This window comes from Ruditapes philippinarum, unplaced genomic scaffold (genome assembly GCF_026571515.1).
Source record: "Ruditapes philippinarum isolate M1 unplaced genomic scaffold, ASM2657151v2 ctg226_1_1_1_1, whole genome shotgun sequence".
In the NCBI taxonomy this organism is placed as follows: Eukaryota; Metazoa; Mollusca; class Bivalvia; order Venerida; family Veneridae; genus Ruditapes; species Ruditapes philippinarum.
This window is the reverse complement of record NW_026856455.1, coordinates 50,554-75,739: the sequence shown is the minus strand read 5'-3', so window position 1 is coordinate 75,739 and position 25,186 is coordinate 50,554. Positions and strand designations below refer to the sequence as shown.

Below are 25,186 nucleotides of genomic sequence, written 5' to 3'. Positions count from 1 at the left end.
TGTAAGCATCACTTTATAACACTGGTATTTTTGTTAAGGAAGATTTAAAAAAAAAACATCTTTTTTGTGTAAATGTATGATAAGTTATAGATCTCTTTGTAAAATCGCTTTTATAGAAATGATCAAATGTATTTAAAATTAACTGCATGATTGTGCAGCTTTAAAACTTTTACTTAATATTCACTAGGGGCGTCCGTGCCCGAGTGGTTAATGTCGTTGGCTTCAAATCACTTGCACCTCACCAGTTCGAAACCCGCCCAAAACTATGGATTATAGCTACCTTACGGAAAGTCAGTGGTTCTACCCAGGTGCTCGTTCGTGTCTGAACTAATGTACAGAGGGGGGCACCTGAGATCCTTTACCAGTTAAGCGGAAAACAAGGCATATGACCTCTTCTTGGTTGGTGCGACGCAAAACCTTACTAAAAACAGCCTTTAAACCAACCATGATTGGAAAAGAAATGATAGTGCTCAACAAAAATAAACACTCGGCAATATTACTCATTCTTTATTACAAATAGTGTTATATTATAACAAGCAAGTTATATGAATAAAAACATAAATGCAAATTGATATATTTACATAATGACGTCATTTTATATGGTATTTCAATTCAATTATCGGAATGTATTCGAAGCGAATATCATACGTTTAGCACAATAATAGTACATGTATAAATATATTTATTTTGATTCGGCGATATAGGAATAGGATATGTTAAAATAAAAGATAATTTTCAAATCATATAATAAAAAAAATTATAAAAGAAAAATATTCAAATATTTTAATAATACATATTATATACAGAGGCTAAAAACCACATTATTTGCAATGCTTATCTTCTTTCAAAACTAAAATGGGTGCAGCCATTATTGTTCGGAAACATTCGTTAACATTCGGCGAGTTTCGTCACTATCTCATGATCACAATGTCATATCGATGCTTATTTAATATGTGGTAAGTTTCCAAATATAATATTTTTTTTTATAAACCTGATTATTAATGGACTTTCCCTGTTTTGACTCTGGAACAGTCCATTCAAATACTAAAACAAAACCTGAGCTGCCAACAGTATCGAGCCTTTTCAGACTAAATGCAGGCTGGCCTAGCTCTAAGGTTCGTCGCTTTTGGTTGCAACAGGCTGACGGTAAATCGGTAAAATCACATTGTTAAAATATTAGTTTACAGACTCCTGAGTAAAATAAGGGAAGATATAAAATAAGAACTAATGTTTTTCTATATCAAGTAGTCAAAACATTTACCCAAACGTCAAAATGTGATAGAAATTGGCCCCTCGGTAACCGGCGCTAAATGAAATGGCACAAGTTTAATGAATCAAATGTCGGGCTGTGATATATAACTCATTAGCAATAGCAAGAATGCAGCGTAGATATACATTAACTACTCACTGGATTGAAGGCATATTATGAATAAATAATTAGCCACAATATTCATAAATAATTAGCCGAAGATTGAGTGTATTTTATCTATGGACCCTTCAGCAATCCTTTGATATCATTCAGGAAATTTTAGCCAATGATTACATGTTTTTTTATGAACCACTAGTAAAGCTATGCAAATGCAGGGCTTAAGCATAATCAATCTATTTACAAAATGCATTTTCGTTGTCAAACTGCATTTATTCAAGCGATATTTAAGTGAACTGACATTTTACCAACTATCATATTTACATTATTAAAATGTACCTGTTCATCAAAAACATTATATTATCATAAACATACTTTAACCAAAACGAGGCTGCATAGTTAGAGACATCGGATGATATTGCACAGTAAAAACCATTCTAGAATAAAAGCTTCGATGTATAACATTCCCAGATTGATGTATCTCAACAACTAGCTAAAAGTAATACTTAATTAGTGTATCATTTAAAGATGCTTCTAAAAATAATCGTATATATATTCTATATTGCATACGGCCAGGTGATTGACAGGTCTTAATAAAACAGGAATTTTATAAAGTTATCATCATAATTATCTACATCATTATGTTAATTTACCTGTAACCGGGACACAATTCCATTGACAAACTCTCTTTCATATTGGTAACGTCCATTTAAATGTAAGACAGTTTCTGTTGTACAAATCAATTTTTGTACACACAAATAAACAATTACAATTGCCAACGAATTCCCCTAAGTTGTCATTGTCTTCAAATCTTGATCCGTTATTGAAAAATCTTCGATGTACCCCCTGGACTTAAAAAATGACGTCATTGATATGTAATGACGTCACATTTAATAAGAACCCTTTTCAATAAATCACAATAGAACACTTTCTCATTTTCGATACAGTGGTTGGTTTTTTTTGGTATTTGATGCATATTATATTGTTTTATACTTTTTGTCCCTGCGCCACGCCTTTCATAAGGAGTGGCCCGTCTTCGTGCAAGTACATTGCAGGCCAGACGACATACTCAACATGGGTGCCACTTTTCGTATACGCTCGGTAAACATCGGAGTTAAACGATCTATCATCCGGGACATTCCAGTACAATGTAACAGGTGGATCCTGTACTCGCATTAACCAACAGACTTCAACACATTTCGATATATACTTAGTGCATGCCTCTACAACAGCTTCGCCAAAGAGATCATTTTTGCGAAGTTTAGTCATCACCTCCTGAAAGATTTACCACACATAATATACATGAACTCCTCAAATATTTGTGATGATTTAAGCACTTGAACAATTGTAACAATACTGAATTTTTAAAGAGCAGTACTGTACACATAATAAATTTATTAGATTAAACAATTTCATTTTTATTTGTTAAAGAAATTTTTTTTATAGGCAGAATTTTTAATTGATTTGCTGTAAAGTAAAATTTACAGTAAAACTCTTGAAGAGCAACACCCTTTGGGACGCGTAGATTTTTTGGTTGTCCCTGAGAGGTGTTACTGTAGAGATACTGAATTTTTTGTAATCTCTTAATTAATGAATATTTGACACCGTTCTTGTAAAGAGGGTATTGCAATATATAGAAGGCCGCTATGTAGAGGTTACACTGTACATATTCACTGCCTGTATAAACAACTGTTATAACTGACATGTTTAATGTATTGGCAAGACGATTTGGCGGAGGGATCGTGAAGCAAAAATTGTGTCAAAATTTGGTATACTTAAACGGTGCTATAAACTTAGCTATACTCAATAGTCAAAATGTCACAAACGAAATAGATAAACATGTAAATTTGGAAAGAAAATGAGTCAATCTCTTAATCTAATTTTGACCTACCTTTTCTATAACAGGCCAAACCTGTTTCGTCACTTTCTTCCTGTATTCCTTTATACCTTTTCTTATCTCAGTTGGAATTTCTGGTACTTTTTCTCCTTTCACCTTATCATGAAAACAAATTATTCATATACTTGTGTTCGAATCAATATAAAGAATACTCATCTAGATGCGTTGTAGAAGTGCAAGAAAAGAACAAAAGATGCGTTTGAACTGAAAATGCATTTAAAGCAAAATATCCGTTCATCCAATGAAAATAAAATGCAACTTAACAAAAATTAGATTAAACCCAAGCCAATGAAATAATAATTAATAATGATTAAAAGTAATGTTAGTAGTAGAAGTAGTAATGTACAAATTGTCTTATAATTAAAGACATTTTGACTCGTATGAAAATTTCGTTCTTTGGACGCTTGCAAAATAGGGATTTTTATCCAAGCGTCTGGATGAATGCACGGTCGTCCTTCAGTAGCTTAAAGCATTTAACTCAATGCATCGCTTTAATAGTAATAGTCTTTACAACGAAACAAATTTAAAAAATTAGACATTATATTTGATCAGGCAAAGGGAGACTACTCACCTGACTGGTGGAAAGGGAACGTTTTGGTTTATCTTTTTCCCGGGAATCAGTATGATCATTTTCCTGTATTAGGAATAGGTTATTGTGGTTAGAGATATAGATACAAGTTACATCATTTTAATATTTTTTAATATTTTTTACATGTTTGGTATTAGTGTAATAATTAATGTATATCGCCAGAAATAGTACAAGTTACATGCAAGTCATTATAGATACGACACAACTATGGGGGTTTTTCAATTATCAAAAGTGTCATTATGGTAGTAATGTGTTTAAAAGACATATATTTTTCTTAAATTTGAGGTTTTAAGTTGCCTAGTAACACAAATAATTGTTGACTCGCTTGAAATATTGCGGTATAATGTAAAATGTATTTGTGTTGTTGTTATTGTTTTGAGCAACTTAACAGTTATTATCACAAAAATTTAATGCTGGATCTAATTGCAAGCGTTGCTTTTATACAAAGCGTCAAACCATTGCTCTCAACCTGCATGAATAGAAAATGATTTGCCTTTGCCGTTTGTATAGATTCAGGCCAACCGATAAAGTCTGAAGTCTGACCAGGCTCTATACTGCTGGTAGTAAGTTTTGTATTTTGATATTGAAATTTTCTATTTATATTTCAAAAGATTTCTCTGAATTCAAAAAACGGCAAACCTGTTTCACAAATTCAGCAGGTTAAAGGTTAAATATGCAAGAGGGAAAATGTATAATTAATAAAGGCGCATTAAGCATCAGAAATGAATTCGATTTTTTCTCTGAAGATAGGGAAAACCTGTGCATGTGTTTTGATAACGGAATCACAGAATATTAAGTGTTTATCGCAATAAGAAAGCGGCAACCGGCAATGAATGTGAAATTACTTGTCATAAAACGATAACAAAGAGGTATTTTATTTTCAGTTTAAAATACTAAATCACTGCAACTTTAATATGGTTAAACCCGAAGAAGACGGTTCAGCTATATGGACAATATTTTACCGTTTCGAAAACTGTAACTTAATAAAACATTTCAAATAAGAAAGCTTTCGAGAAATAAAATAATGCATGTTTGGAATTCATAAGCATTTGCCGTCAATAGCTCATCTGCTTATTTCACGTTTGTTTTTTATGTTCGTATAATTTAACTTTAAATATCTAGCACCCAAGACCTGATATGTTGTATTAAATACGGAATAAGCAAAAATGAAAATAAAATAATCAAATAAACCATAAAGTAAAGTGTTATTTTTACGAATGCAGGAACAAGCAAGAGAAAGAATCACAACAGAAAAAATCTAAGCACACAAAAAATCCGTTTCCATGGTGAGTAAAAGTTCTTAAACAAACGTGCAAATAGTTTTGTGTTTGACTTGTCACAAAACAAAATATCTCGTATAATATCGGCATATTCCGTCACATTCCGAAAAGAAAAAACATAATGTTTCATATCTTTTATATCGACGCTTTATAGCAAAAAAACAACTAATTATATGTTCTAGCTTAAAGTTATACCGACGGAATGTGGCGGAATATATGCTGATTGTTTTTTTGGACTTTTTGCTTCAATATCACTTAATATTTTGAATTTCTATTTGAGATCGTTTTTTATTTCTAGCTGAAGATAATTGAAAAGAAAATTAGAAATGTACATGATTATATACAAATGAAGGTCAGTGTTCGGATGGAGCATATACTTGTAGGCTTTTACAATTTATTTAATGAGGATGAATTAGGAAATGATACATAAAGTCAAAATGACTTTTGGAGGAAAGTTAACAAAAGTACATGTATAATATATGTATGTAGACACCTGGCGGTCATAGTAAGGGTTCAGCATATACTTCTTACGTTGGTTTTGTTGTTGTTGTTGTTTTTTTTTTGTTTTTTTTTTTTTTGCTGTTATTATTTAAATACCGATTTTAGATGCTACCTTTACAAACGACAATACTTTGATCTTATCAATCGACATTGAACCTAATTATTTACATAAATTTACTGTTTAGACATTGCTTAATGAATTCTTTTTAAAAAAAAAAAGTTCTTAAATCATTCAATTACATCAAAGACCGGTAAATGTCGTGTCAGCGTATATGCTAAACTTATCAATGACCGATTGATTAAATATGTCACTTACAACTGTCTTTTTCTCCGTGGAAATGTTTGGAAGGGCGGGTCTACTGCCCTTGTGGGATGTAAACCGTGGAATCTATACAGGGTTAAGAAACAAAGGTAAAACAATAGGTCAATCAATTTGAAAGGAAAACTAAAAAGTGATATTGCTTAAACAGCTGAAAATTTGTAAAAAAAAAATCCCATTTTTAAAGACATTTTTATCAATTTGTTATAAATTCAATTTAAAATTAGTAAGATTTTCATTAGTAAGTTTACATTTATAAATTTGTTTGAATGTGAAACATATTGCTCTTTTTAAATATTTAGATTTGTAGATTTTATTATTTTTATCAGCTGCCTAAACTTTATCACCACTAATTGATGGATACGTTTGTTTCAAGTGCTTTGTTTTGTTGAGTTATATAAAATCATAATCATTTTATTGCATATCCTTGTAAAAGTCCATTAGAATTTGGATATTTTGGAGAGAAAAAAATATCAATAACTATGGTTAAAATGATTTTCTCTTTTTGGACAACTTTGAACCAGAAACAAACGTATCAGCTACTAAGCCTTTGCATGGAGTTGTTGACGTTTAAATGTTGAATCATGAAAATGTATCTGTTACCTGCGCAACGACAAAATAATGTACATATTAATATTGATGAAACTAAAAATAGTAACATAAACATTAAAACCTTATACAATTTAATTCACTTCTGTTAATAAGATAAGTTCTGGTTACAGTACCATAAAATATTATTTCAAAAAGAAACAAAGAGGGGAAAAGCAGGTGCAGAAGCCAGAGAACACCGTATTACTATTGGTTCATTTTAATGAGCACGCGAAACCCATGAAGCTAAACGTTATCTACGAAGCTGTTCAAAATATTCAATTCAATTCTATCATTTACCACAATGAAAAAAAATCAAAAAATATTATCAATATCCCCTTTTTCTTATTACTACAACACAGTTAAGTCAGTCTCCGAAACTCACTCAAAATATCCCAACAAACATGTCTACATGAGCACAATACACACGCAGAGCTCAGAAGTTACCTTTGACATTGAATGTTTGGAAGAAGTTGGGCTCCTAAGATGTTCTGTACCATTTGTGTCGGCGTTATTTGTAGGGGAATTTTCTAGGGGAGGTAAGAACAAATCCTCATCTATACGAGCTAACTGATTCTCGGCTGATTCTTTGCAGTGGTTATAAATAGCCTGTTAAAATAGAATAGCATTAATTCATCATCAAAAGAAGACACAAAGTGTTAATAAATTTTATATACACACCATGATATGATTGTCATAAAAAATGTGTGATTCATTTTGTTCAGTTCAGATACATTCCTACTAACTGGTAATAGATCGAGTGTTCTGTTTCTGGAGCAGTACTGCCATATAATATCTTCTTTTGAAACATTTGTAGTAACAGCGGAGGACAAATAACATCATTTGGCATCAACCAACCAATAAACATTGAAAACATGAAATTCATGCAGATCTTGAACTCATGAATTGTAGGTCCATTAATCTAACTGTCTCCCTTCTGAGCATATTGAAAGAGTCCTATAAGTTATAATTATATGTTATGTTTTTTGTACTATGATGTTTTAAAATTAACAGTTACTTAACATTAACTTTTACAGACTCTATAGTGTCTATTTTTTAAAAGCTTTAGAGTTTCTTCCTTTCATATATGAGCCGTGCCATGACAAAACCAACATAATGTGTTTACGACAAGCATGGATCCAGACCAGCCTGCGCATCCGCGCAGTCTGATCAGAATCCATGCTGTTTGCTATCAGTTTCTCTACTTGTAATAGGGTTGGTAAGCGAACAGCATGGATCCTGATCAGACTGCTCGGATGCGCAGGCTGGTCTGGATCCATGCTGGTCGCAAACACATTATGTTGGTTTTGTCATGGCACGGCTCATTAATGAACTTACAACAAGGATGTCTAGTAACGTCTGCAGTATATCTTCCTCATTTTTGCCAAGTTTTTCGAGACCTTCAGTGGCGTCTGTCCATTGGTCGTCGTATATCTGAGAGAGATGTTCGCCTAATTTCTGTGGTCGGTTTGGATCGCTAAGGTCAGAAACGTTCGGATTGTTGTCTAAAACATGAGCAGCTGTTTGTGTACTTAACCTTAAACAAACAAAAAATAGCTAAGTTATTAATTATACCTGATAATCATAAAATAATCTTAATTGGCAGAATTTGTTCCGAAGCTTTTACGGCATCATGACATTTATATATGACTAGAAATGCTTATTAAAATATCAACGGTCTGTTTGTTGTTTTTTAATTACACGATTTTATCTATTTAAGTGACTATGCTATTGATTGTTAAGCAAATGAATGTATTAACTCAGATAGTTGCTCAATATCCGGAAACTGTTACAAGTTTCACAATATAGCTCTGAACGTACTAGAACCGGAAGTTTTCCGCCTTTACATCCGGTATAAAGACAGGTCAGTCTGCACTCACTGCAGTCTATATACTGTTAGTAGTTTCCATTTTGTCTTTTCATATGAAGATCCCTTAATTGGACTTTTCTTAATTCAAAGGCCGGTAAATATATACAAAATTTAAAGGTAAATAATGCAGAAGATACCTAACGAGCAGTTTCTCTTTTGTGTCTTCTGCTTGCTTCAAAGATTCCTTCATGTCTGTGATCATCTGTTCTAATCTCTGTGTATCATTCTTATAGTTCATTTCCAAGTCTTTTCTTTGGCTAAATAGACAAAAGTTTTTGTTTCTCAGATGATATTATACATGAATGTGTGTTAAGACCATATGCTCAAGCTACTTGGTGAAGTTAATAGTCAATTATCACAATTTATTTGTTTTGCTTCCCCCATAAGATGTAATTTGATGCATCATTCAAAATGTTTTTAATTGAAACGATTTTCTAGAACTTTCAGATTACAATGATAAAGAATTTTGAGCATTTATTTTCTTGAGAAACTCGGATTTATTTTTTCCATCCATCTAGATATACTTTTTGTACACCTTTATTAACTTTGATAATAAAAGTAAGAACAATTTTAAGGGTATTTCTAGTCTCCAAGACACAAAATCTTGGCCAAAAATAACAAACAACAAAAACAGTGAGCATAGGTGTATAGTACGTAATGCTCCTAGCATCATAAATTTGTTTCGAAAAGTACGAAGAAGGTAGTTTTACACGGGGTTTGTATAATAAAACAAAAGCATTTTCTCACTTTTCCAGTTCTTCATCTTTTGCAGCTTTAATTCTTTCAACTTCATTCTGAAGTTCCTCTTTCTCCTTTTGGAGTATCTCTTTATCACTAAGCAATCTGAATAATACAGGTATGGTATAATTTATGTTATAACGGGGTTGACTGGCCGATATAATTTAAACGTATGGAGTCCCCCCACTTGACATATTTTCTGAATGTTTTCGGATCAAACAGAGTATATCTTTATCTTCCATATGAAACAACGGGTCATTTACTTTGAAATATCTTTCAGTTTTGCATGAAAAAAAAATGTTTCCCTTAATTCATTCTTATTTAAACATCCGTATTACATCACTTGAACTTTAGTGAATACGAGAGAAAAACTCTAGTAGAAAGAGTAATCCCTCGGAAGCATCAATAACAACAAAATTACATAATAATTGCAGACTCGGTTTGATTGAGTCTGTACACGAGGGATAATGAAAAAGTCAAAGCATCCCTCACGACTTGAGCGGTACTCAATTTGCAACACTTAATAGTGCTGGAATCAATGATCCCAAAGGACCAGGAAAAAAATCCAACACTGAATTTTTCGAAGTAAAGTAAAAATTATTTTATCGAATGGATGTGATAGAATTTCAATAGTTAAAATGGTGACAGGCTAGACTGTATGACCTTAGAGTAACTTTAATACCTGCTATTTTCTCTCTCTTTTTCCAGTCTCAGGTCCCTCTCTTTCTTTAATTCTTCTTCCGCGTTTTCTATTTTTGCCTTCCATTCATCAGACGGGGCCCTTTATAAGAACAAAGAAAATATGCGCTATACTTTGATATTCCATACGCTATATAAATAACAGTGTGTAAAATAGCCTGTGATTATTTTAATGCATGTCTTATCTATACTAAGTAATCTAATTTTTTTTTAAATATTTAAGATTTCGTAGGACAGAAGTAAGCAGTAAAGAAGCGAATTTAAGGTCCAGTGGTTAAACGCTGGTCTAGCAAATTTACCCACAGTAAAAATCCCTTGCTAACCATATAAAATGATATTTGGACAATATCTAAACAACCAGGAACAATGTATCTTTGCTGTACACTGAGCAGATAGAAGAATCAGGATCACCCCTTGAACCGGGTAATTGTTAAATAAGGGAACGTCGCAGATACAGACAAACAAAATGTGGCAGTAAATAAACCGGACAAAACAGTAATACGTAATAAAAACAAAGATGTGGCCATTTGCGAGGTAGACAGAGTATAACAAGAAAAGAAAGTCGAATGCGGAAAAATTGAAAATGTTGCAAAGTCGGTTTGATTGAACCTGTTCATGAACGGTACTGCCAAGTGAAAACTACCGTCCACGTCCCCTAGCACCTCCTATCAAAGATACCAACCTTGTAGGACTTCTCGGTATATGACTTTCTTTTTTGGCAATTTCTAGTTCTTTATTTGTGTGCGCAAGCTTATTTTCAGCTGTATCTTTTTCACGTTTGCATCTAAAGTTTAAAAAAATATATAAGTGCTATTATCTTTATCTTCCTATAAAAATACATAATGTAAAAGACTATTTCATTGTCGTTTCATAAAAGGCATACATAATGTTTTATTTCGATTCTTGATGTGGATTTATTTTAAACAATTACAGCAAATTACTCGAATTTAAATATATGTTTCCTTTTCTCCCAAGGTTTGATAATATTATAACTATACATGTATATTGTATTAAAACATAATTGCATTAATGTTTTTATTAATTTAACACTTGATAAGATAATATCACGTTTTCACGTTTACTTACTTTTCCTTCTCTTCTTCAATTTTTACTCTATCGCGTTTCTCCAACTCGATTTCCTCTTTTGCCTGCTTCAGCTCATTTTCCAACTTCTTCAGTTTCGCTTCTCCAGTGTTTCTTTCCGTTTCAAGTGCCTTATTTGCTTTCTTTAAATCCTCGGATACTTTGTTTATTTCTTCTTCGCCTTTTTTCTTTTCGTTTTCAAACTCTTTCTTCAGAGATTGAAGCTGTTCTGCAAGGCCACCTTTTTCTTCGTCAAGTCTAGTTTTAAGATAAAGGTATACAACTGACGTCGATGGAAGATATAAGTAAAACCATAGAGTGACAAATATCATATACATGTATATTTGTAAAATGGAATGATAAAAACAAATTAAAGAATATCTAATGAAGCATTTCGTTAAAATGATAACTGTTTCGCTTCACAGAATAACAATACTGACTATACTGGAAGAAAAACGATGCAACATAATGCTTCTTTTAAAATACTCTTTCTGACGAACTATGTTCGTCCATAAACGTAAATATGCAAAAGTTAAATAAATGGAGGTAAATTTCAATTTAATATGTAAGATTTTGAAAACGTTTACTGTATTTGTGTTTTATTTTTCTGTTCTTTACGCCGATCACACATTTTGTCATAACTCAGAGGTCGGCATATCTTACCAGTTTTCCTGGATAACTAACCTGTACATGAATTACAAATATCTATGAAAATAACACACTCCTAGTACCACGTGAGCGATTGAGATACAAATGACCATAAGGCTCAAATACCCGAGATCAATTTGTCACGTAGAAATTTTGCCTCGCTCAAGGATCGAACCAGCAAATACAAATCTTGATGCTCTAAGATAGAACCGGACGGACATGGTCATAGATAGATGAACATAATTATTACGTTTTTTATCTTGTTGTTATTTATTATATTAATGTTTTCTTTTAAAAATATCAATTTAAATGTAAATTCTTAATTGTCAATCATCTGTAACGAAACTTACAGTTTATTAGAAGACGTTACAGCTACTTCAGTGACTTTATTAGAATCTTCCTTTACTTTAGCTTTAAGCTGAGCCTTAAGATCAGTGACCTGTTGTTCAAATTTTCTAACTTTCTCCTTCTCGTCTTTAAGATCCTCTCCGAGTTTGCGGAATTTCTCCTCATACTCCTTAAGGCGATCATTCAGTCTTGGCACTATTGTGGCGTCTTCAGTTAATTCCTTTGCTGCGCTGAAAATTATCAATATTTTGTGTAAATTTCATTGTGTTCAGAAAATAAGTTGGCAGATTTCTACCCTGTCAAACTATATAACAAGATGATGTAAGGGGCCTGTATTAAAGAAATAAATAGGTTTTTTGTTGTTTTTCTTTTTTTTTTCTTTTTTTTTTTGGTTTATTGCGGGGTTTTTTTGCTGTTGTTGTTGTTGTTGTTTAAGAAATAGGGAATGTTTTACCGCAGATGTTTTATGTATACATGTATGTACTTTGCAGTGAAAGTCAGTAAGATAATACTGTAAAAAGTAAAGCATTGTATGCCAGAAACTTTTACAAACATTGGTATTTGCACATTACATGTATATTACCCTCTCTCGTGATTATACACACATAGAGGATATTGAATGAGTGTAGGTTCAATACTGAATTTATTGAACGCAGGATCTACACGAATATAATATTCTACTTATCACATAACCACAATTAGTTTCCATTGACGCGCTTATAGCGCAAAGCTTACATACACTATGTATAACGCAAATAATGATATTATATGCAAAGCCATGCAACAATTTACACCTTTTACTGAATTCCATAATGTTTTCAACTTGTTTATTTGTAAAGACTGAAGCTGAACATTGTAAATATATCGTTAGGTTTCCTAAATTTTAGTCAGGACGAAAACCAGACTCGTTTGTCTTTAATTCGTTGGACTAATGGAAATATGAGTTTATCGCCTTTTCAACTTTACTAGTTGTGTACTTTTTCCGTGTAATAACCAACTGGCCCAAAACTTCGAAAATAAGAATATTTTTGTTTTTCCCTGCTAATCTGGGGATACAAACAAACTTTTACAGTGGAACGGTAGTGCAGCGTAAAGCTATAACGGTATAAGTTACATTGTACTCAAGGATTAGCTTGGAAAAACTCCACATTTGCAGACATTCTATAAACGTACTTTGTACGATTCGAACTTACGGTCGCCATGGGCAATGATTGTGTGTCATCCACCTTGACTAATAAGGATAATGTATATATTGATTTAACAAAATCGTTTTAGTTATCATAATGTCACATTAAGCCTGGCGCCCGGATGATGTGTCGGTCGGGTCGGGGTTTATTTGAGATATCTAAGGTGTTGCTCACATCGCTCTCTTTTTACAGATGGTTGTTACACATCAAATGAGGTAGAGAGTTAGAGATGTTTTAATTAAACACATACTGACACATCATTCGCCCCCAGGGGGATAAATGTCACGTCTAAAATGTAATCTAATTATTACGTTAATTACAACGTGTTACGTTTTCTTATAACAGATGATCTAAAAGATTAATTGATCGTCTCCGTCTATGTCTGTCTGTGTCTATCTGTCACTTTTCTCTACTAGGGTTTTGTTTTTTTTAACTTGACAAAATATTTCACAGGTAAATTTGCGTATTTACACTGCTTTTTTAAAGTTTGGTACAGTCCATCGTCAACGTTGGGGATTTCAAAGTCAAAATATGTACTTTATCAATCAGTCAACCGGCTACTATGCTTTTTAGGCTGATTAAGGTCTACATTAGTGGCGTTGATTTTTCGAAATCGCTGACATCGGGTAATTGTTTTAGCTGGGTAACAATCTTAAACGTTTGAATGAATACACATGTATGTAAAACGGAATTATTTGAAGGTTGTTACAGAATGACACGTTAAATCTAAAAAAAACTACCGTGGTCTACCTTGGTTTGTTTTATTAGCTTTGCAGAAGTTACAGAAGTGTTATATTTCCAAATAGATAATTATTCTTATAAGTGGGTGTTAAAAATGTCATAAGTTTCCTGTAAAAAAAATTGCATTATCTATAAGTAAAAAACTCATAAAATGATACAAAAATGCGGTGTTAAATGTTCATCAATGTACAAAGTTCGTATGATTTCGTTTCACATGATTTGATTTACTTTTGTATAAAACCATTGAAGAAGAAACCGCAGTTTTATTTATTAAGACGAACTACATTCTTGGTTTCCCACAATGCAATCTGTCAATTTCATAGATTTTCACGGTATTGTTGCGTATGAATACAAGTATATTATGAAGAGAAAGTTTTGTGAAATAAGTGCATTAATTAAGTAACTTATAAATCATAATTTTTGCATTGCTTTTATAAAATGAAAGCTTATATATCGCCAAAAAGCTGTGTCGCAATATAACCTGGAACTAATTGTAGCACTGTCATTCAAACAATTGTCTATTGTTGTTGTTGTTGTTGACGTCGTCGTCGTATGGTCCTCGTCAATATTGTTGTTTTTGTTGTTGTTGTTATTGTTGTTTAAGTATAATATAATAATAAGTCAAGTGTTTCATCATAGTAAATGAATGGGACATTTAATTCATATCTTCTGCAAATGCTACTAAAACGACAGCTCTTTGTTAACATAATCATTAGTTATTTCAAAGCTCAAAAAAGTTGACATGAAAACGTGGCAAATGTAATTTTCTTCTTATTTTTTAAGCGTTTAACTACTTTATCTAAATTAATATCAGATATTTCATCTTGCTCACATATTTCACCTCAGGAGCAATTTTAATACAAAACAGTGGACGAATCACGTGACTAATATAAATACTTGACCATATGTCAGTATTGATGATTATGTAAATATTATCTTAGTTGACATATGGCATATGTCGTAAAATCAAATATATTTCAGCTCACGTCATGATGAAACTTTTTTTTGCTTGATGGTATAATTATTTATATAATGATTATAATATATTATATTAGTAGATCTGTACAAATAACAAATTCCTTATTATAGAAAATATTTTGCCTGCCCTCTGACCTGATGGAGACACCTTTTTTCTCGAATTCTGGGTATAACGATGTCCCCATATATACAATCGTGCTCTAACACACGAAATATACGGTGTACAAGAAGGGCTTCTCAAAACTTTAAATACATATATTTATAGCTAATGAACCTTGAACTGTTTTCGTCTCATGAATGAAAGTGTATACTTTATTACAGGTAAACTGTGTTTACTACAAAACCTATTTCATCTTTCGCTACATTTGCTTCATAAAATGTTTATAGCTCTTTATAAAAACCTTTAATGACCAAACTGTTGGCAAACTTTCAAAACAATCAACATCGTATCTTACAAATTTAAATAGCTGCAAAACATTAAAGCTGTAATTTTCTATGCATAGATTCATGTTAACATGCATTGGTTTAAATTAAGGCGACATTCTGTTTTGAATATTGTGTAACTACAGTGAAACCTGTTGTATGCAAATTTGTTGTATTAAGAGACTATTTATCCAAAATGTGTGTAACATTCACCAAAACCTGTGTTCACTGATGATTCGCATTACATTTTTTCTTTGAAATAAATGTGAATCTAGCACAAATACATGTATAGTTTGCTTTAGGAAAACACCGGTCGTTAAAGACCACGTTTTTCATTGGTAAACCCCAGTTATTGTTCACATATAATAATAAAAGCCTTGTTTTCATAAGAAATGTGTCTATTCCTTTTGCCATTACCGCGGAAATGCTGTTGTCCTAGTTTATAAAAGGGACTCCACAGAGTTTTTTTTTACATGCTGGGACTGGAAATATTTTTTTCAGATTAATATTCCATTTGATGTGGGTCTCGACCAATAACTTATGTGCAAAATTTCAGATCAGTCACTAATTTACTTTTTTTTTTCATTTTAAGAAATGACCTAAATTGAAAAGCGTTGGAACGCTTTTCCCTCAAATCGAGATAAGAATAGCACAAAAATACGATTTTCAATTTATTTCTGACTATATTTCTAACTTATCTTTTGAATGTCTTTCTATTTTAAGTTCATGTTATGTCATAAGTTCAATAATTTTGTGATTTTAGGGTTTTGAACCTCATTGGTGTTCCTTTAAATTCGGGTATATCTGTCAGTCTGATTATGTGATTTCAGTTTAAGCATCTAGACGTAATCAGTCTAATCTTGACATATTGCACGGATAGTGCAATCTGTCGCCCACGTCACTAAGAACGCTATTTGAATTTCTATTACCTATAAATGCAAGGAAAAGTGTTGACATTGAAACCAATTATATTATTATAAATGAGACTTTCTAAAGTAATTTGAATATTTCTGACTCATTATCGTGTTGCAATTTTCTGATTCATGGTATTATGATTTTAATAGGTTGTTTTCTACATTGTGTTAATGTTACTTTATAGAAAACTCCATATATTACTTGTACTACTACAATAATTTATCTATTTGAAGTTTAACACCTAACAAGTAAGAATATATATGAGCCGCGTCACGACAAAACCAACATAATGGGTTTGCAACCAGCATGGATCCAGACCAGCCTGCGCCTCCGCGCAGTCTGATCAGTATCCATGCTGTTCGTTATCAGTTTCTCTATTTGTAATGAACATCATGCATCCTGATCAGACTGCGCGGATGCGCAGGCTGGTCTGGATCCATGCTGGTCGCAAACCCATTATGTTGGTTTTGTCGTGACGCGGCTCATATGTTTGCTTTATATAAAGCTTAATTGACCATTTTTGTTATTATTTCCCACAAACATTTGTTTAACAATAATGGGTTACTCTTAGTTGTTACTGTAAAAGGATTTTCTTTTATAAAAAACTAGAATTAAAATTATGCGAACCAGTAGATTGTGACCAAACTTCGTATTTATTTTTAGTCTGGTCTTGTTCCTTCCATTCTGATAAATAGACAGGAAGCATCCCTCCCTCGTGCCCCGGTTGCTTACCCTTAAACTTGCTGAAACAACAGGCGTCCGGCCCATTTATCATGCCAATAATGGTCAAATTATCATAAAATAATCACCACTTGATCATCAAGAAGTACAGTACTATTCAGCTGGAAATGGAAGTGAATAGCGTGTGTCACCATATAGAGCCTGGACAGCCCAGCATTCCCGTACAATCTATCGGTCTTAATATTGAAACCCCTTAGATTCCAACCTCCATATCAGGGCAAATCCATTATACACAAATTCAGTAGAATTAACAGTTAAATTGTTTACAAAAGTCACCGTGTGATTCATAATCAAACAAGCTCTTTTACTCAAATCAACATTTAACGAAATTTTCAGTTTAATCTCAAATCTTTTGATACGTGTTAAATCTGTTTCAAAGGTTAAGTGTTACACAACATTTGCAATTAAATACACGGGATATAAAGCCATTTTCTAATCGAGGGCTCTAGGAGCTAAAGCGGCTTAAACCCTTTACACAAAGATCAAACACTTTTCAAGATGGTAATAAAATAAACACAAATACACATGTTATACAGACAAGCATTAAATTATTCCGGTCACTGAATCACCTCGATTTATAATCTATATTTATGTTCAGAATACTTGTAACTTAACGTAATTCATCAATTTCAAATACCTATATATAAAACAAAAGTAAGAACAGAATTTTGCTATTAAAAAAAACGAATTGGACCACTCTTACATGAATAACAAATATATGTATTTGAGTCATTATGTTATTGCATCGAAAGTTTAGAACTGTATTACAGTAACATTCATTCATGGCAAATAAACACTCATACCATTAAAGTACATACTCATGGAAACTTTAACACTAACATAATGCAATTAAAAACACATGGAAACTATAACACTCACGTAATGCATTTAAACACTCGTGGAAACTATAACACGCACGTAATGCATTTAAACACTCGTGGAAACTATAACACTCACGAAATGCATTTAAACACTCGTGGAAACTGTAACACTCACGTTATGTAATTCAACACTAATAAAATTCAAGACACCCACATAATCAAGATTACCCAAAAGTATCGTATTAATAGATTCATTCATACAATGCATTTTATCAAACCAGGAACATAATGCATGCACATTTTGCTGAATAAATAAATAAATGTAGTAACATAAATAAATACTCAACAATGTTATGAACAAAAATTAAACTTCGTGCGTTGGCATTAATTTATATGAAACGTTTATACAATCATTACGTTCAAAACATTTTTTTCCAATCAGGGTGCCCTTATAGGGTATAAATAGTGAAATATACGCGTAATGTTTTTTACAGCCGCGAAAACTGATGATAAATAAAAATACAAATCTTTCAAACTTGTTTATACAAATTCAGATATCTTTTTTCTGAAATTGGCCTTTTTCATATAACCTTTGCAGATAAAAGATGTCAAGTACCATGATTATTACGATTTATGAATACATTTTCTTGTGGAGGCCATGTCTTAAGCGATTTGATACAAGATATCTGTATTGAATTTAATAATCCATTTTGTATTTACAAAACAGTCTTGCTCGACTGTGTTATCTTGAGCTCTTAGCATTTCTACCCGATTGAATGAGCTATCAGATAAGGTTATAAATATATGAAATTTCGGTGCGTAAAATTGGCCAACTATAGAAGCTTCAAATCACGGCGGATAGATAAACTATTCGTTTCATGCCTACAATATCTTTTTACAAAGGGAAGTTTTATAATGGGGCACTACTGACTTATAATGTCAGATGTCACGACATCATATAAAGCTTGTAAATAAAATTTAACCTATATCAATGCCATAAATAACACCTGGCTGCACAAAATACGTACGTTATTGACTTCTTTAATTTTTCATTCAGAGTAACCATACAAAATTCTGTTATTTGTTGCTTTTTTTAAACCATTATTTTCCATGATGGAGTTTCATCCAAATGGTTAGATTACACGTGAAACAGCATCAAGTATAGTTACACTAACTGCAGTGTTTTGAAACTAAGCTAGTCTTTCAATCAAAGCAGACGGCCAGGTGCTGATAAAATTTAATAGCAGTTATTAAAATAAATATTATTGTACAAACAATTTTAATAAGGTTGTTTGTTCAATTTACATAGTGATTATGGTATGTTGATGTCGAATAGATCATGTCCGCAAAGCAAAGTCGGTTAGAGCGCGAGACGTAATCTCGACATTGTTGGTTCGATTCCCGAGCAGCTAAAATCACTAATCAGTCTTTCGGATGAGCCTTTAAACCGAGGTCCTATGTATAAGTGCTTAAAAATTTGGCACGCTAAAGAACCAGAAGAAGCTTTTAGAATTGGGGCATCTTTCTGTTTCTGTTTCTTGCACTATATTCTTCAAAATCTAAAATGACTAATACGTACTCCTCTGGGAGACTCGCCCGTATGGGCAACCGGTGGCGAGAATAAATGAACTTGAATACACACGCACACGCGCGCATGTCGGATAGAAAAAATGTTTCTTGGGAAAGAGTGTTGACTTTACATACAATTTGACAATTAGTTGAACATGTTATAGTTATTACACTATGACAGTTTTCACCGGATGCTGTGCATCAACGTGTGAAATGTATTTCCAGATTTCTTTGTTTACAGCGACAATTTCAAAATTGATATAAAAATATAACTTCCGGTCTAAGTTTTTGTTTTCATTTCCGCTTTGAACTATTGAAATTAGTGAAAAAGGAATGAAATCAGTTTCTCAGTCGCTTTAAACACACGTGTGACAAGTTTGTCATAAATATGCCTGCTCTGCTCAAACAATCGAATTATTATTTTACATTACATGGCTAAACTTTTATACTAATTAAAAAAACATATAACTGGAATCATTTCTTTAGGTGGTATTTAAGTATGACAATGATTAAGAATTAGTTTTGTGGAAAGAATGGATTCCATGATATTTATACAAATTTCAATAGGGCCTTAGATAATTCAGTGAATGCATGAAGTGTTCCACACAAGCTATTGTGCAAGGTGTATGGGATTTTAGGATACATGACGCTTCTTAAAATGTGATGGTTGATTCTGTTATCTCTTTTCGCCATACGCTATTAGAATTTTTTTTTTCATTTTTTTAAAGAGTGTGACAGCACCACACTAAATACCATATTTAGGTATATACCGCAAGAAGCGCTTGAATTGAACGATAAAATCTCGTCTTTTCACCAGCTGAAATGCACTTTATAACATCTAATTCATCTCTTCACACCGATTTATATACCATGATGAAAGAAAAATGTAAAAATCGGCCAACAAAACTATATTTTTCTACTTTGTGACCATGACCTCTGCAAGCCTCTAGAGATACTGTTCCAACACTGTAGTACGTTAAATCTCTTTTTATCTTAAGTTCATCTTCAGAAAAAGTGCATGTTTAAAAACATGCAAGCATGCGGAATATTATGCTATACAAATCTTCGTTATCTACATTTTTACGGCCATACTGGTGTCAATATTATAAATATTGTCAGTGAAATTGGATACACATAACTGGTTCGGTTAAATGAAATTTTATCTGTGTTATTTATTGAATTCTAATACATTCCCCTCGTAAAGTTATACACCTCGCTCGACCGAACTTCAACCTTTACTCATTGTTAAACTTTAAACATTTTGTTTAGATTGTTACTTTATATATGTATCTTTATGTATATACAAATGTTGACGTAAGAAAGAGACACGAATATCACTTACTTAAAATGGTTTTTTAATCACGCTCACATAAAATATGTTTGAAATTGACTTTTCAAAACTGGACTCTTTGAGTTCTTTAAAAAATAACTGCACGCCGTGATAGAATTGACGACGCTATCATTCCCAACAAACGCTTAAACAGTATATCCAATACTAGACTGGCTTAAACCAGGTCTCATAGGATGGCAAAAAATTACACAACTAAAGTGCAGCATCTTTTGTAGTTTTACTTTGAAAGCAATTTCAGTATGATTGTTTTCTTTCACACGAGGCAATTGTGAAAAAGCGTTTCCAGCTGGTCTCCGTGGAAGATTATCTAGGATGCTTCTCATGTTTTTATTTCGTAACCCTAGTGCAGCAACGGTTTTACTCCCATTGAATTTGATAGGATTTAACCCGTTCCTGCACTTCTTTAAGGTGACGATATATTGATATCGGCAACGAGTTCGCTCTCTGAATAAACAATACCTGGTGTCATTCATGGCTGAACAAAAGTTCGAACCCAAGGCAGACATTTTAATCAAAAGCTCATCTTGCCCATCGTATATAATATTATACAAGTTCGGGTACTAGCAAATACATTGAAAGACCTAACATATAAAGGGCTAGCTTCTTCATACGAAAGAACTCAACCTAACTGACTGTTCTGAGATTCGAACCAAAATTGGAGAGGGGCCAGTGCTTCGAAAATCACTGATGATCTTAATCTTCCTGCCTCAAAGGCAAACTTTATGACATGATAACTTCTCTTTGTTAACAGATGTTATGTATTTAATATTGATTTGATAAATACTTTGCAAGTTTGTTTTCATTAGAATATAATTCATAAATTATACAATACTTAATGTTAAATACGATCGTTGTTTGGATACAAGCTAGCATTTTCACGAAACTTTATTTACACGTTTATATGTATGTATATCACTTTATCTATAATGAGTTACGTAAATAGTATGTAAATACAGACCTTTTAAGTCTGGATTCTACGTTGTTTGATATATTAAAGATAAAGAAAATGCAATGATTTGCATGATAAAAATTAAAGATAAAAGTTGTGATTAACTTAACATAATTTCCCCATGTTTGTATAACGATCAAGGAAATAATAAGATAATAAAAGAACTGTCAGCATGATCTTATTATTTCCATGTTAACTTCCTTTCATGGCAGAATCGCATAATTTATTTACCCTATTTTAAGATACATTACTATGCTCATCTTTGAGCAAAATATGTTCATCAAAAGAAATTTAGTGAAATCTATGAAATTCTAACATAATAATTATGTCTTATTTGAACGAAAGAATGTACAAGCTATGTATGGGGATCTGCATTCATTTTACGGGTCAGGTAACCACCAAAACTGCCAGTTCTGTTCAATATAATATTATGGCACTTTATTCATTTTGTCCATCTATAGTATACATAATATATATCAGCTTTGTATGAAGTCAAAACATGTTTATTTAATATATTAACAAAGAGATCAAGTAGCAATTATCAAATACTAGTATCAAATTTGAATATGGTATATGTCTATAACGATACCAGTTTAAAATATGGTGGAAACGTATCGATCAATTGCTTAAATCTTATGTATTCTTTCTTAAGGACACTGAAATAAATCAAAACTCGAAAGTACATTACTTCCTGGATAAAAACGGTTTCTGGGAAGTCTAAAACTGGGACCAGCTAATTGTTTTGTGTACAAGATCCGATCAATAATATAGTTATTGTCTATCACGTGACTAAACAGGTGTGCTATAACGGTCTTTGTCCGGTAATTCCCTTATTTATCATCATATTGTAAAATGTATCGATTATCGGACAAAACTATCGATAAATTTAAGCAATGTCCTTGTTTGCACAAGTTAGTTGTTTAAATTTATTCTGTTGGGTTTTTTTTGTCACGTATCCCCAGGTATATCTAGTTTGATCTAAAGTATAAAAAGGCATAAATGCTCGTATTGAACAAAAACAACAGCAGCCACAGTAGTTGATATAAGATACAGTTATTTCATCAACTTTGGTTAAACATATATATGCGTGTTGCCGATGGTTGTAAAATATGGTCTTGTTTTTACATTTATTCGCTGAAGGCCTCACATGAAAGCGAAAGTGACTGTCAGTTTTTATACTCTACATATGTCAAGCTTGCACTTAATGTTTCAAAAATCCCTAAATAATATGAAGTTATTTATAACACGAGGGTCATAAAATGATATCAATTTATAAACATACGTACCCGTACGCCGGACTCGGATCACGTGGTGCTTTTCCTTTCTTTGAGTCCTTTTTCTTATTCTTGCCCGCACAGTTTAAAAAAGACATTTTTAATGACTACAAATTTCACTTGATCTAAAACTTTTGCAATACAACGATCTTTAATGTAGTCACAAGTTTCCCTTTTGAATTTTATACTTCCATTTTTTGTTTACACTATCTTTAGCGTCTCTTTACACTTTGATATAACACAGACGTTTTAAAATATCTCTATCTAAAGTCTTGTTAGTGCTTTAAAAAGACAGCGTTTATGTCAATGACTGTTTATGATGTATCGTCGCATATGACATTTATATCATTTCATTTAAACGAACTGTTCACTTAAATGTTGACAACATGCGCCCTATATATTTGTAAAATCTAAACTTAACATTCCTCTTAAACTTGATAACAAAAATGGATTATCATACACCTTATATTATATCCTTAAAACACAGGTGCGAAACGTTATCCAACATATGACGCTCCTCTAAATAAAACTTGTAAATATTTTTGTATATATAAATATAAATCCAGCTAAGTTATGAATCGGTAAATAGTAAGGTAAAATGTATCTAATTTTATGCTTCGTCACAAACGTTTTTCGACCATTCTATTCCAAAAATAGTTTTTACTATACGACCATTAATGCAGTTTAAGCGAATATTTATTATCAAAAAACAAACACACTTTAAAATGTGATAAAACCTTTGTGCGGACCAAACTATGATAAGTATTGATCGCGTATTTTATGCCCAATAATATGCTAGACAAGTCGCTAATAAAACGATAAAGACCTAAAATCACCTCAAGGGACGTAAGCGAGATTTTAAGTACCTGTGAAACGTAATTATACACCGTTTACAGGTAAACGCAACTCGTTAACTATGGAGGGCGTTCGTTGCCAAAATTCCAGACATGTAAAGTGTTCCTTTTTAAAATGACTTTTGAAAATGCGAACTTGTATGCCTACCATTTTTATTGTAAACCTCTTAATTCAATCTTTTATTTGAAGGTTACCGCCTTTATATAACAAGTTTACATATATATCGTAACAACTGACCTAACATCTAAAACGACAACAAATTTACAAGTTCGTATCTTCCATTGCATGCAATACATATGCATGTTTGCACACTTATAGATCTGAAATATACAAATGAAACGTAAAACACGAATACGGAAAATAGAGTTTAAGAAAACGTGTTACCAGTTGTAGAACTACAAGAGTACGTTAACACAGTAACATGTTTAAAATGACAAAAGTAGATTCACAAAGTTAAACGATTTTAAGTCAAGCATAACGCCCCGCCCCTCTCGGAGTATTTACGAACTTCTATTGCGGACAGGTATAAAACGGCGCCTCTCCCATATTTTTAAATAAAACTGAAGGACAACATACGGCATTTTTCATAAAATATATATGTTACATTTGTTACAAAAGTTTTGTCAGTAGCAACATCACTTGAAAATTGCTGATTTTACCATTTATGATGAAGATAACTTATGCATTACCTTATTTTTAACATCGTGTTCTTATCAGTTACAAATTATTTATCATTTTAGTGATTAGCCTATCCGTGCTCTGCCTAGTGCCCTGTCCTGTGTTTTGTTTTGGGTCCGATTGGCTTCTTGCCACTTGTTCTTGTTGCTGGGTCATGTGGGGTTGCGTTCATTGAGCGCCGCCTTTTCTTGTTGATCTTGTTTATCATATATTCCTGAGAAACATCGGCGATTGGGAAATTTTTAGGGGAAACAATGACCAACTTCAAGGGAGTAATTTTATTAATAATGTAAAAAACCACCCAATATTCTTATTGGTATCATTGAAAAATGTATTGGCACACATTTCATTTTCAACAAAAACTATGCAAGTATATTTTAAAGCGGCCACCGAGATTTCCTTTCCGAAATCAAGAAAATACTTATCCGTAGCACATATGTACAATCTTTAATAAGGTATTTTCAGTAGTATGAATAAAAACTTTTTGCATCTGCTCATTATCCCTCATGTACAGACTCAATCAAACCGAGTCTGCAATTCTTATGTAATTTTTTAGTGATTAATGCTTCCGATGGATCACTTTGTTTTCAGATTTTTATACTTCACAACAGCAGGTTTCAAGTGCCGTGAGGCAGCTGTAAAAAGTTGCCCCGTACTTCACTTCAGTGTTGTTATATTTTTCTGGTCTTTCGGGATCATTGATGCCAGCACTATTAAGTGTTGAGAATTGAGTACCGTTCAAGCCGGTGCTAGGGGGCGTGAGGCATGTTGCACTTGT

The 25,186-nt window shown here is 32.4% G+C and overlaps 1 protein-coding gene across 4 annotated transcripts; it reads right to left on the bottom strand.

Annotated features, from left to right (window-relative positions):
• Positions 1-494: 494 nt before the first annotated feature.
• Positions 495-23,722, bottom strand: LOC132746592 (DNA ligase 1-like). Of its 4 annotated transcripts, XM_060735791.1 has the most exons (13): positions 22,888-23,721; positions 11,929-12,156; positions 10,934-11,188; positions 10,530-10,631; positions 9,831-9,929; positions 9,158-9,253; positions 8,548-8,667; positions 7,879-8,077; positions 6,988-7,149; positions 5,950-6,021; positions 3,835-3,897; positions 3,258-3,359; positions 495-2,641 (listed from the first exon to the last, which is right to left on the bottom strand). In XM_060735791.1, exons 1-13 carry the CDS (start codon positions 22,971-22,973, stop codon positions 2,354-2,356), a joined length of 1,872 nt encoding a protein of 623 aa, XP_060591774.1. In that variant the 5' UTR covers positions 22,974-23,721; the 3' UTR covers positions 495-2,353. The 4 variants fall into 4 exon arrangements, with proteins under 4 accessions (XP_060591774.1, XP_060591775.1, XP_060591776.1 ...); XM_060735792.1 differs by lacking the exon at positions 3,835-3,897 and having other exon boundaries at positions 22,888-23,722; XM_060735793.1 differs by lacking the exon at positions 5,950-6,021.
• Positions 23,723-25,186: the final 1,464 nt, after the last annotated feature.